The following is a 13,544-nucleotide window of genomic DNA, read 5'->3' on the forward strand; positions in this document are numbered from 1 at the left end:
CCATTCTGGTCTTCCACAAGACTAATTTTATCCCTTGCAATCCTTTTGCTCTTAACGTATCCACCTAATCCCTTTAGATTCTCCTTCACCTTGTCTGATAGACCAACTTCATGCCTTCTTTTAGCCTTGATTTCTTTCTTAAGTGCTCTCTTGCATTTCTTCAACTCCATAAGCACTTTATTTGTTTGTACTTGCCTATACCTACTATGCACCTCTTTTTTTTCTCTTAACCAGGGGCTCAGTATCTTTTGAAAACCAAGGTTCCCTATACTTGTTACCTTTACCTGTTATTCTGACAGACATACAAGCTTTGTATTCTCAAAATTTCATTTTTGAAGGCCTCCCACTTTCCAAGTACACCTTTGCCAGAAAATAGCCTGTCCCAGTTCACACTTGCCAGACCATTTCTGATACCGTCAAAATTGGCTTTTTAGCAATTTAGAACCTCAACCCTCAGACCAGACCTATCTTTTTGTACATTTATTTTGAAACTAATGGCATTATGGTCACTGGATTCAAAGTGTTCTGTCACCTGTCCTGTCTCACTCCCTAACTGCAGATCCAGTATTGCACACTCTCCCATTGTGACTTTTATGTACTGATGAAGGAAACTTTCCTAAAAACATTTGACAAGCTCAATCCCATCTAGTCCTTTTACAGTATGGGATTCCCAGCCAATATGTGGAGAGTTAAAATCATCTATGATAACAACCTTATATATCATTTAACATGATCATGGCTGATCTGACACAAACAAACAACCGCAAGGAAAAATGCAAGAATGAAAGTTGGGGCAGGTGCATAAAGAAAAATGAGGAATTTATTTAAGTTTATTGTCATCCTTCTGTACATATAAACAATCAAATGGAAAAAAGTTTCGCTGGACCACAGTGCACCTACAAAATATATCAAAAACAGCACAAAACAAAACATTACCATAAATGAGTTAACACAATTCAAATGCATGTAGTGCACAGCACAGGTAAATATTAAACAGCTCGCTCTCCTAGTGATGAGACCCTGTGGTTGCAGAGTATTAGTTTCTCAGTCTGAGGGAAGAAGCTGTTACCAAGTCTGGCAATCCTAGCTGATGCACGTGTGACTCCTTCTTGATAGTAGTCGGTCAAAGAGATTGTAGGGTGAATGGTAGGGAGCTTTAACAATACTTTGGACCCTTTGTCTGCAATGCTCCTGGTAAGGGTCACAAATAGGGGAGGAGGAGCGATGATCTTCTCAGTGGTTTTAACCACCCTCTTTTGGGTCTAGCCATCCGATGCCTTGCAGTTTCCATACCACACAATGACGCAGCCAGACATGACACTATTAATGCTGCTCCTGCAGAAAATTGTTAGAATGGGGGCGGGGAGTCTTGAACACCTCAGTCTCCTCAGAAAGTGTAGATATTGCTGTGCCTTCTTGACTAATGAGGTGTTGTGGTTCCAGGTTAGGTTGTCCATTATGTGCACACCAAGGAACATTAGAATGAAGAGTGGTCGACCTGCGCTTTCCTCAAGTCGACAATCATCTCGTCTTGTCCATGTTAAGACTTGGGTTGTGGTTCTCACACCATCTGACAAGCCTCTCTACCCCCTCTCAGTATGGCGACCCATTATTGTTGTTGATGAGACACAGCGTAGTTCTATCATCAACAAATTTGATGATGTGGTTTGAGGTGGATCTAGCAGTGCAGTCATGAGACAGTGGCATGAACAGTAGTGGGTTGAGCACACTGCCCTGGGGGGCACCAGTATTCAGTGTGATGGAGTTTGAGATGTTGCTGCCAACTCGGACTGACTGGAGTCTTTCTCTCAAGAAGTCCAAGATTCAGCTACAGAGAGGGTTGTCTAGTCCCAAGAAGGACAGTTTACCCACCATCCCTCTGAGGGATGATCTGTTAAACACCAAGCTGAAGTTGACGAACAATATCCTGACATCCAGTTAGTTGGAGTATTAGACTTTCTAAGCAAGAACCTCACCCTTTGAACACAATAGTATAGGTGGGAAAAACAGAAATGGTGGAGATTTTTTTCAACTTATTCAGTAATTCTGTCATTAAACTGGTTGAGGGCAGAGAGCCTCCAAAAAGTTTGAAAAATCCTCTGAAGCAGCCATAAAATCTCTCCTGCATTTAGTGCATCAATAATCAAGCTTAAACATTTGTGCCTTGTTTTCTTTAAAAATGACATACATCAATTAAAAATGTGATGCATTTTAAAAAAAAAGGTGGCAGGGTGACACAGCTAGAGATGCTGCCTTACAGTGTCAGAAACTTCAGTTTAATCCAGGCCTCAGGCTGTACGCAGTTTGAATGGCTTAATGTGACTGAGTGGGTTTTCTCTGAATACTCGGGTTGTGTTCCACATTCTACAGACATGTAGGTTGTTATTCTAATGAATGCTCCTACCGTAAGGGTGAGTGCAGAGTTGATTAGAATGTGGGGAAAATAATGGGATTAATATAGGGAAAGCATAAATGGGTAGCAGACTCAGTGAACTGAAGGGCCTTCTGCTGTGCTGTATCTCTGTCTCTCTGCTTCCATGACCAATTAATTACAGCAGCTAACAGAATGTTTAGAATTCCAGAATTTGTTTCTAAACCTTGGGCAATGATTAATTGCACAAGTTATGTGCACTTCTTTAAATGTGCCGAAATAGGAAACCACAAACTGTGAAGTCAGAGAAACAGATTACACTCGCAGGGTTGCAACAGTGGCAATCAGTTGAAAGTGTATATTTCCAAAGCAGAATAATTTGAAAATAAAAGCTTTACATTAATTTTGAACCAAAATGACATCCACCGAAGTCTCCTGGCTTTGGTTACACCACTATTTAAAGACTTAACAACAAGCAGATTTTACTTACCATCCATTTCTACCAAGAGCTGGTTTAATGTGTTCTCCTGTTCACTCTGTCCTCCAAAATTACCTCGACCTCTTTTCCTTCCAACTGCATCAATCTCATCAATGAATAGGATACAAGGAGCATTTTTACGAGCCATCACAAATAGATCTCTAACCTAGAAGGAAAGGTGCAGAATGCAAACCTGTTAGTTTTTTTATCTATCAATTTACAAAAAGGAAACGCATTGCCTTAAAACAATTCTCATGGTCTTTGGACACCCAAAAGCAAGAAATACCTTGAAGGTTAATCAATGTGGTCACACAAGAAACCTGAGAAACAATTTGCATGCAGCAAGCTTCCAAAGAGATATTTACAGAAAGGATACACTTAGGAGGAGATTTAGAAAGACATGGTAGAATGCAGAATGCAGCCCTAAGGAAAGGTTGGATAAGCTGGGGTTGTTCTGTTTGGAGCAGAGGATGCTGAGGGGACACTTCATTGCGATGTACAAAATTATCAACAGCCTTGAACAAAAAGATAGGACAGACACATTTCCCTCAAAAGAGAGGGACCAGAAACCAGGGCAATATATGCAAAGTAAATAGGATTTAAGAGGTACCAAGGAACTGGGAGTCACTTCCTGAAAGGATGGTAGGAACAGAAACCTTTCTATTTAAATAGTGTTTGGAAATGTATAAGTAGGATTAATGATCTAGTGCTAGGAGAAAAGATTAGGCTGAAAAATACTTCTGTGACCACCGTAAACAATAGTTCCTCTATCAGAACTACTCCACAATCCTAGAATTTTATGAAAAACAGTTTGATAACAACCAGATATTTTCATCCTGAAAATATGACACAGGATTCATGTATGATCACCCAAGCAGCACAGATGATGCCTTGGTTTAACCTCTCAATCAAATCAATTAGACCATTTCTTCATGGACAGTATTAGACAGTGTGGGACATCACCAAAATGCAAAACAGTAGTCTAGTATTTCTACCACATTCCCCACTGCAATTCTCCACTCAAAAGTGCACGTGTGTAGAAAGCCTAGCATCTAATAGGTAAATAGGTTTATTATTGTCACATGTACTGGTGTACAATGAAAATCTTGTTTTGCATACCATTCATACAATTCATGACAACACTGAAGTAATACAAGCTAAAACAATAAAGTGCAGAAGAATATGTTACAGTACAGAGAAAGTCCAGTTTAATTAGACAATAAGGTGCAGGTCATAATGAGGAAGATTGTCAGGTAAATTGAACTAGGGAACCATTTAATTGTCTTATAACAGCGAGACACAAGTTGTCCTTGAGCTTGGTTGTATGTGCTTCCAGGCCTTTGTATCATCAACATGCATGGCTCAAGGAGGGAACTGAAAAAAATGTGAAACGGAATGCTTAGTAACCAGTAGCTGTCAGAAGTGAAACTTTCCTGTAATCCAGTTATGACTGATTTATAGTGCAAGAGATAGGATCAAGTTTATTTATTTATTGACATACAACATGGAATAGGGCTATCCGGCCCTTTGAGCCACGATACTCAGCAATGCCCAATTTAACTCTAATTGACAATTTACAATGACCAATTAACCTACCAACTGATACATCTCTGGACTGTGGAAATCAGCAGTACTTTGTGGCATGTTAGAAATTCAAGTAACATGGCTCCCTCTGCAGGACACATGGTAATGTTCAAACATGACAAGTAACTGGAGAAACTCTCAGGCAGCACCCACAGGAGGGAATAAACATTTGACATCTTGGCCTGAAACACTGACTGTTTATTCCTCTCCACAAATGCTATTTGACTTGCTGAATTCCTACAGTATTTTGTGTGAATTGCTCAAAATTTCCAGTATCTGCAGAATCTCTTGTACTTAAGACAAATAACTGGGCCTCTCCTTAAATCTGTCATTAGATGGACCAAATGGCCTAATTCTGGTCATATGACTTATGGTCTTACAGATATCGAAGATAAAATACAAGTTATTATCAAAACAAGTACAAAAGGCAGCAGTAAGAAAGGAGAAATGAAAAACTGGACAAGCGAGAAAAATCCAAAAACTGAACCTTGAAGAAATGACATGTTAATAAAAGGACAGTTTCTCCAGTGCTAATTGGTAGTATTTATCACCATTATTCAAGTAGCGATTCATTCTAGAATGGTGAAACCCTAACTTTGTGGCATATTTTGCCTATCTCTACATTGCAAGTAAATAGCAAAACCTGGCTCAGGTTAATTTGCATTTTCAAAAAAAAAAGTGGGTAAAAAAAAGTCCAACATATTTTTTGAAGGATTTCCTGCAGGAATAGCATTACCCTCAACAAACTTTCAAATGAAACCTTAACTTGTATAGTGGATTTAATAGATTATTTTGTATAGAAGTGCATAGCCTAATTATTCTCAGACTGGGAATAATTACACAGATTTTAACTTATGTTATAGCTATGTTCAAAAGCTATCTGAATGAAAACAAACATGCAAATCAGATCTTAATATACGCATGAGAAAAAAATGGTCGATGTATGTCATGACAATAAAATCCAGTGATTTTAACCAGCACTACAGTACCCCAGATAAGCAGAAGCAATTAAAAGAACAAAAGATACAAGAATAGATGTGCAATTGATAAAATTAATCTATTTTGTGTCACATTATTTTCAGATTAAGGTCTAATGGAAATTTAATGCCACTTTTCCAATTATTTAACCTTAAACTGGAAAAAGAGTGCAGAAAGTTCTTTTCATGTCTCTTTGTATTACCAGTTGGCAGTAAATTGCAGAGGAAGATTTAGGAAACTATTATGTACTCCTTTTTCACACTTGTCTTTTGCGGTGGAATGACTTTGCCCCAGGATGTCCTACAATCAAGTTCTGTTCTAGAAAATGTTGGATGGCCATTTCCAAGGACCTATCATACCTGATTGTTTCATTGCATACAGACAAAAAGAAAATGACTTACTCTAGCAGGACCCACACCAACAAACATTTCCAGAAATTCAGAACCATTCACAGTGATAAATGGAACATTGGCTTCGCCTGCAGTAGCTTTGGCTAACAGAGTTTTGCCAGTACCCGGGGGCCCCGTTAGAATGGCACCCTGTGAGAGAAAGATGTAAACCTCATTAGATTCTTCATCAAGGTTACTAGCTAATTCACAAGCATAATGTACAGTAAAACTAAGTGAACCAAGGGCAATTTGTTTAATTTCATATTTCACACATTTATTTCCTAATCAAATACAACAAAAGTTTGTATGCAAATAACAATATAAACTGGCACACATGTTCAAAAATTATCTAGCTTAAAATAGTAATAAAAACTTAAATGATAGAATGGGAAGTTGAATGGAAATGGCCTAACTAGAACTGTATAGAACTGAAATTGCATGAGAACACTGAACATCAGACACCTAATAGAGAAATAACAGAAACTAAGTTTGCTTACAATATGATCTTAAGGATTCAAGATCCCTTGGAATGCTATGCTGAACAATGAAAAGTGGTAAGAGGGGCAAAAAGGTCAGACCAATACAGCTATACACAAATTGAAATAGGCAATTTGGTCGGCATGGATGAGTTGGGCCAAAGGGCCTGTATCTGTGCTGTATGACAATAAATAGTGCTAATCAAGTCATGATCCAAAGCACCTACTCTACTTCTTCCACACATGCTGCCCAATTTACTTAACATTTCCTGTTTCTGGAGGTTAAGTATGGACTAAAATGGAGGTGATCAATGCTGATAACACCAGAAACTGGAGAGACATTTAACAAGAACATGAAAGAATATAATGTATATTCTGTGTCAAGTTACGAAGTGGAGGCCGAGATATGAAGGTCAGTTATTTAGAGTTTCAAAAGAGGCTGTTATATTACTAGTGGAGGGAGTGAGAGAGTAATGGTAACATGGAGATAACATAGACTACTTCCCATTTCAATTATTTCTGGTTAGTGTTTATATTGTGCACTGCCTGAACATACTTGGAAGGACTAGCACATTATTTTAATCTTCAAGGTTAAAATCCGCAATGGCAAAATTAAACCTAAGGGATAAGGGTAATAATACCACTCATTCCCCCAGAGCTATCAGTCATAACCCTAATGCACTCCATGGATTTTGTCTACAGCAAAGTCAGCTTACCTTTGGAATTTTTGCTCCAAGTTCTTGGTATTGATTTGGATTCTTCAAAAAGTTAACAAATTCCATTATTTCTAACTTTGCTTCCTCACATCCTGCCACGTCCTTGAACTTTACATCAATTTCATCCTTGAGGACCTTTGCTGTTGTTTCTCCTACACTGAACAATCCACCCATGCCGCGCCCAGATCGACCAACACCAGCTGATCCTCGTCTCAAGGCGAACAGCAGAAACCCAATGATCAGAATAGTTGGAAGCATGCTCAACAGAAACGAGCTGAGCAAAGATGATAAACAAATCAATTCAAATTAGAATGTAAGCAAGTTCAAGTTCAGTTTAACTACCACACAAAACAATGTTCCTCTGGATCAAGGTACACAATGCAGTACATATAACAAATTATTATTACCACAACTAAATTAACAAATAATGTGTATTTCTGACCTAAGTTAATAAGTAAACAGCATAACACTGCTGGTGCTTCATATGTGAGGAGACCAGGGTGGTGGCAGGGAGTTCACTAGTATTACAGCCTGGGGGAAGAAGCTGCTTCCTATCCTAATGGTTCTTGTCCTAATGCTACAGTCCCTCCTGCTGGATGGTAGGGGGTCAAAGAGATTGTTGGGCAGATGGGACAGATCACTGACAATGCTAAGAGCCCAGGTTATGCAGCGCTCTTGATAAGTATCTCTGATAGTTGATAGAGAAACCCCAATAGTCCTCTCAGCAGTCCTCGCAATCCTTTGTAGGGACTTGCGGGCCGAGCTGCAACATATATGTGGGAGAACATTATAAAATATTAAGCACAAAATCCAAAGTTTAAAAACACTTCAAAAGCCATTTTGCAAATGAATATTTCAAATTAACAGAAAATTCCCATTTTAAATTTGTTATTATGTGCTTGATGTCCAAAGATCCACAATCCAAAAGGCTGGAGTTCTAATTTCAGGCATGATGACCTTTAAGGAATCTTTGTGCTACAGTGATCTATGAACATAGAACAGTACAGCACAATACAGACCCTTCAACCCACAATACTGTGCCAAGCTTTTAACCTACTCCAAAGTCAATCTAACCGTTCCCTCCCATACTGCCCTCCATTTAGTTTTCATTCATGAGCTTACCCAAGACTCCCTTAAGTGTTCCTGCCTCTACCACCACCCTCAGCAGTGCGTTCCATGCACTTACCACTCTAAAAAAAAAATCTACCTCTGACCTCTCTCTTATACTTTGCTCCAATCAACTTAAAAGTATGCCCTCTTGTATTATCAATTATCTCTGTGGGGAGAAAGGTGCTGGCTGTCCACTCTACGCCTCTTACCATCTAATTTATCTATATCAGGTCACCTCTCATCTTCTTTGTTCTAAATAGAAAAACCCTAGCTTGCTCAATCTATCCTCACTTATGTTCTCCAATCCAGGTAGCATCCTCGCAAAACTCCTCGTTATAGTGAAGTGACCAGAACTAAATACAATACTCCAAGTGTTGTCTTACTAACGTTTCATAGAGCTTCAAAATTACCTCACACTCTTGAACGCAATCCCCAAACTAATGAAGGCCAACACACAATATGCCTTCTTAACCACCTTGTCAACTTATGCAGCAACTTTGAGGGATCTATGGACTTGGACCCCTACATTCCACTGTTCCTCCACATTGCTAAGAATTCTGCCATTATCCCTGCACTTCGCCTTCAAGTCTGATCTTCCAAAGTGCATCACTTCATACTTTTCCAGAATTGAACTTCGTCTACCACTTCTCAGCCCAGCTCTGCAACCTGTCAAAAGTGAATCCAAATTAGGAAAATTATTTTTACGCACTTGGGAAATAACATCTTCTGTTGTCCATAATTCTTGCAAATTATGAATTTTTCGCAAGCATTTAAAGAAATATTTAAACTTAAAACTACTATTATTTCCTTAAAAGCAGATCCAATGAAATTATCTCAACCTGGAACAGAATGAATTACTAACATAATTTTCAAGCCCAAATATCCTAAATTACTCAATAACAAAATAACGGTGAGTGCTGGACATCATGCCAGGGGCAGCAAATAAAACATGGATTAAGCCAACGATTCAACATGGTGCTCAACAATTGATCATGGGAATGCCCCTTGATATGAGAAGGTTAAAAAAAGTGCAAACACTCAGCTGGACAGGCAGCAGCTGTGGAAAGAGAGTTAGCAAGACATAGGAGCGACCCAGCCCAATGAGTCTGCTCCACCAATCCATTAGAGATGATTTATTATCCCTCTCAATCACATTCTCCTGCCTTCTCCAAGTAACCTTTCACACACTGAGAAAACAAGAATCTAGCAACCTCCACTTTAAGTATACTAAATGACATGGTCTCCATAGCCATCTGTGGCAATGAATTGCAGAGATTTGCTACCCAGTAGCTAAACAAATTCCTCCTCATTTCTGTTCTAAGTGGATGTCTCTCTATTCTGAGGTTGTGCCCTCTGGTCCTAGACTCATCCACTAAAGAACGCATCCTCCCCCACATCCACTCTATATAGGCATTTCAATATTTGATTGGTTTCAATGAGATCTCACCTCCCATTCCTCAAAATTCCATTTACAACTCTAATTTTTGAATTTTCTCCCATTCAGAAAACAAGTCTACCCCTTTACTCATTCTACCAAAGTATATGACCATATATTTCCCGACACTTTATTCTATTTGCCATTTTGCACATTCTCCCAATCAGTTTAAATCATCCTGCAGATTAATTTCCTCATCACCACCACCTGTCTTTGTACAGTCCACAAGCCAGACCACAAAACCATAAATTCCATCATCCAAATCACTGATATATAACTTGAAAATAAGTGGTCCCAACATCGACCGTTGCAGGATACTAGTCACCAGCAGTCAAACAGAAAAGCCCCCCCACCCACTTATTCCCACTCTTTGCCTCCTGCCAGTCAGACAATCTTCTATCCATACTAGAATATTTCCAGTAATACCATGGGCTCTCATCTTGTTCAACAGCCTCAAATGCAGCACCTTATCTGAAATTCCAAGGAAACAACATCCACTGACTTCCCATTGTCTATCCTGCCTGTTATTTCCTCACAGAATTCCCCCTTAAGGAAACCATGATGACTTTGGTACATGAGCCTTCAAGTACCCAGAAACTTCATCCTTAATAAGGAATTCAACATCTTCCCAACCATAGAAGTCAGGCTAATTGACCTATAACATCCTTTCTTCTGCCTTCCTCCATTCTTAAAGAGTGGAGTGACATTCGCAATTTTTCTCCGGAACTATTCCCAGATCTAGCAGTTCCTGAAAGATCATTACTAATGTATCCATAATCACTTCAGCTACCAATTTCAGAACCTTGGGGTGTAGTCCATCTGGTCCAGGTGACTTACTTAGTTCTGTATTCATCACCCTTTTCGATTTTGCCCCATGTTACACTTCAACTCATCCCACTGACTGTCATTTCACCTTATCATCTGTACTTCCTCAGTGTCACTACATACTGTATCTACTTGTATACCAACTACTCCATCCTCAGTCCTATCACTCCAGTTCCCACACATGCAGGTTTGCTAGAGTTGTTGGGGAGGGTTTAAAGCTTAAAATTCAAACTCTCCCCAACAACTATAGCTCATCTGCCTGCAAGAACATTGGAGACCCTCAGGTTCGGGTGTAACCCATCTTTTTTGTATAGGTCATACCTTTCCCAGAGAGAGATCCCAAGGATCTGGAAATCTGAAACCCTACCCCCTACACCAATTCGTCAGCCATGCATTCATCTGCCAAATCATCCTATTTTTCATAGGCATGAGGCACAGGCAGTAATCTCCCTATATTCTCTCTTCAGTACCTTATTCCTTTTCCCATCTATGACATTGGTACCAATATGTACCACAACTTCTGACTGCTCATCCTCCCTCTTTAGAATGCTGTGGACCCGATCTGAGACATCCCTGACCCTGGCACCCAGGAGGCAAAATACCACCTGGGTGTCTCTTACACTGCCAGAATCTCCTGTCTGCTCCTCTAACTATAGAATCTCTTATCACTACTGCACTACTCTTCTCTCCCACTTCCCTTCTGAGCCACAGAGCCAGATTCAATGCCATTAACTGCTTCTCCTTCCACAGATCAGAATCTGATCAGGTTTAATTTCACTGGCATATGTCGCAAAATATGTTTTGCGACAGTACATAGCAATACATATTTTTAAACTATCAATTACAATATAGTAAAAAGTCAGTAGTGCATAAAGAGTTAAAAAGAAAAAAGAAAATAGTGAAGTAGAAAATGGATTCATTGCTCATTTAGAAATCTGATGGCAGCGGGGAAGAAGCTGTTCCAAAACACTGAGCGTGTTTCTTCAGACTCTTGTTCATCTTTCTTGATGGTAGCAATGAGAAGGCATGGCCTGGGTGATGGGGGTCCTTAATGATGGATGCCTCCTTTGTTTGCAACTTCCTGTAAATTTTTCCTATCCTGTGTAGTGGACACTGAATACCATATGTGATGCAACCAGTTAGAATGGTCTCCAGTAGACATCTGTAGAAATTTGAGAGCTTTTGGTGACATAACAAGTCTCTTCAAACTGCTAATGAAATACAGGCGCTGTTGTGCCTTCTTTGTATTTGCATTAATATGTTGGGCCTAGGATAGATCTTCAGAGATGTTGACACCCTTCCCGCTGCTGATCCCTTGATGAGGACTGGTGTGTGTTCCCTCCAGTTCTCCCTCCTGAAATCCACCATCAATTCCTTGGTCCTACTGACAATGAGTGCAAGGTTGTTGTTTTAACACCTCTCAACCACCTGATCAATCTCACTCCTGTCTGCCTCTTCATCACCATCTGAAATTCTGCCAACATTAGTTCTGTCATTCCTGCTGGGCATTTCCAAAATTCCCCATTTTCATTTCAGATTTCCAGCCTGTACAGGTGGCTTTGGTTTTCTCCCAAGCGGGAGAGTGGAAGAAATGACATATTAGGCACCAAATCAAATCTGAAAAATAGAAGCCAAGATCCAGACTGGTCTTAAATGATAATTATCTGTGACAAAACCAAACTAGTTTTAACCACATACACAGCATTGAAGATTAAATCTGAAAATTCTTTAGAAGTATCCAGCAGGATTGACTCATGGATATAGCATGTAAAACAATCTGCTACATAGCTCTAATTGAATCACAACAGCGCACAGAGATACTCAATTACATTTTAACAAGCACAATTAAGTAAAAAGCACAATTAGTAAAAATGATCTGAAATTTTTGCAAACAGATTCATTAATATTGCGTAAAAAAGTTGCTGCCCATACAACTTATGAAATTGTAGTTCCAGGTTGAGATCACTCAATGTATACCTTTGCCTCAAGGACCAGTTTACAATCAGATTCAGGTTCATTTACTTATCACATGTACATTGAAACATACAGTGAAATGCGTTGTCTGCATTAACAAACAACACTCCTAAAGATAAGCTGGGGGCAGGCCGCAAGTGTCGCCACACATTCTGGCATTAGCATAACATGCCCACGATGTTCAGCAGAATAAAACAACACAACAAAACAAGCTCCTTTTTTCCCTTCCACCCACCCACTCGGACACACAGCAAGTCTCCAACCTCAGGCCAGGTTGCTTCTGGATTTCCAAACTCCGGTCCCCACCCTGGATTCGCATAAATCAGGCCTCGAGCTTCCAGACCCATAAATCAGGGGCCTTGGTCATCGACCTTGACTTTCGGACTTGCCAACTTCTGCGTTCAACCTCCAACCACTCAGAGGCCTCCAATTCTGGGTCTTGCCAACCTGGGAGTGAGGTCACCTTCCCTCATCCACGAGGTCTGCTGGTCTCTGTCACTGACCACATCAGCACCTGCCCACCGACATTCACCCACAAAGACCAGTGGCCTTCTGCAGCAGAATGCTTCAACCTAGACACCAGCTCCTGCCCCAATTCTTCATTTACTGCCCCTAATCTCCAATTCCTCTCACCCATACCTAAATCCTAACCTTTATTCTAACTCCTTACGCTGCCCAAGGCTACTCCTATGAAGAAACTACCAAGTCTGAGCCCGCATCTTAGCACCATCTTAATCAGAAGTAATGTGACAAACAGCTTCAAGAATCTCCACTAACACCAGCTTAGATCAGGGTGACCAATGAGACTAGTAAATGTTAAACAACTGCTGCATCTCTATAACGAATAAAAAAAGCAAGTTATTCTGTGCTCATGTGGTGAAATAGGGAAACTATACAGGGAGAGCTACTTGCACAAAAATCACTTTTTAACATTGTTATTGTATAGCTTTTACATTTGTAATTACAAGATCAACATATGGTGACACAAAGAAAGGATTATCGTCGAATCCTGCTAATTGGGACACATTGGGACTAATATTTTGGACCAATTAAGTGGCTGCACCAATTAGCTGAAGTTTTACGAAAATAATTAAAAAGCTATATAAAAAAAGACAAACTACCATTCAAATGAGTATTAAATTATGTACGTAACTAAAATACAGAACAAATGAGAACTCTACCAAAACTATGATAGTACTATAAAACTA

At 39.7% G+C, this 13,544-nt stretch overlaps 1 protein-coding gene and 1 long non-coding RNA gene across 2 annotated transcripts in view; one reads left to right on the forward strand and one right to left on the reverse strand.

Moving 5' to 3' along the window:
• LOC134352194 (AFG3-like protein 2) overlaps window positions 1-13,544 on the reverse strand; it is an 89,255-nt gene that overhangs the window by 23,731 nt on the left and 51,980 nt on the right. The window contains exons 8-10 of the mRNA XM_063059481.1: window positions 6,993-7,266; window positions 5,813-5,950; window positions 2,862-3,015 (exon numbers count right to left, since the gene is read on the reverse strand). Coding sequence (XP_062915551.1) covers window positions 2,862-3,015; window positions 5,813-5,950; window positions 6,993-7,266 — 566 coding nt within the window. The remainder of the gene's footprint in view (window positions 1-2,861; window positions 3,016-5,812; window positions 5,951-6,992; window positions 7,267-13,544) is intronic.
• LOC134352202 (uncharacterized) overlaps window positions 1-13,544 on the forward strand; it is an 85,183-nt gene that overhangs the window by 3,799 nt on the left and 67,840 nt on the right. The gene's annotated exons all lie outside the window — the stretch shown is intronic.

The sequence above is a fragment of the Mobula hypostoma genome, chromosome 1, assembly GCF_963921235.1.
Source record: "Mobula hypostoma chromosome 1, sMobHyp1.1, whole genome shotgun sequence".
Lineage (NCBI taxonomy): Eukaryota > Metazoa > Chordata > Chondrichthyes > Myliobatiformes > Myliobatidae > Mobula > Mobula hypostoma.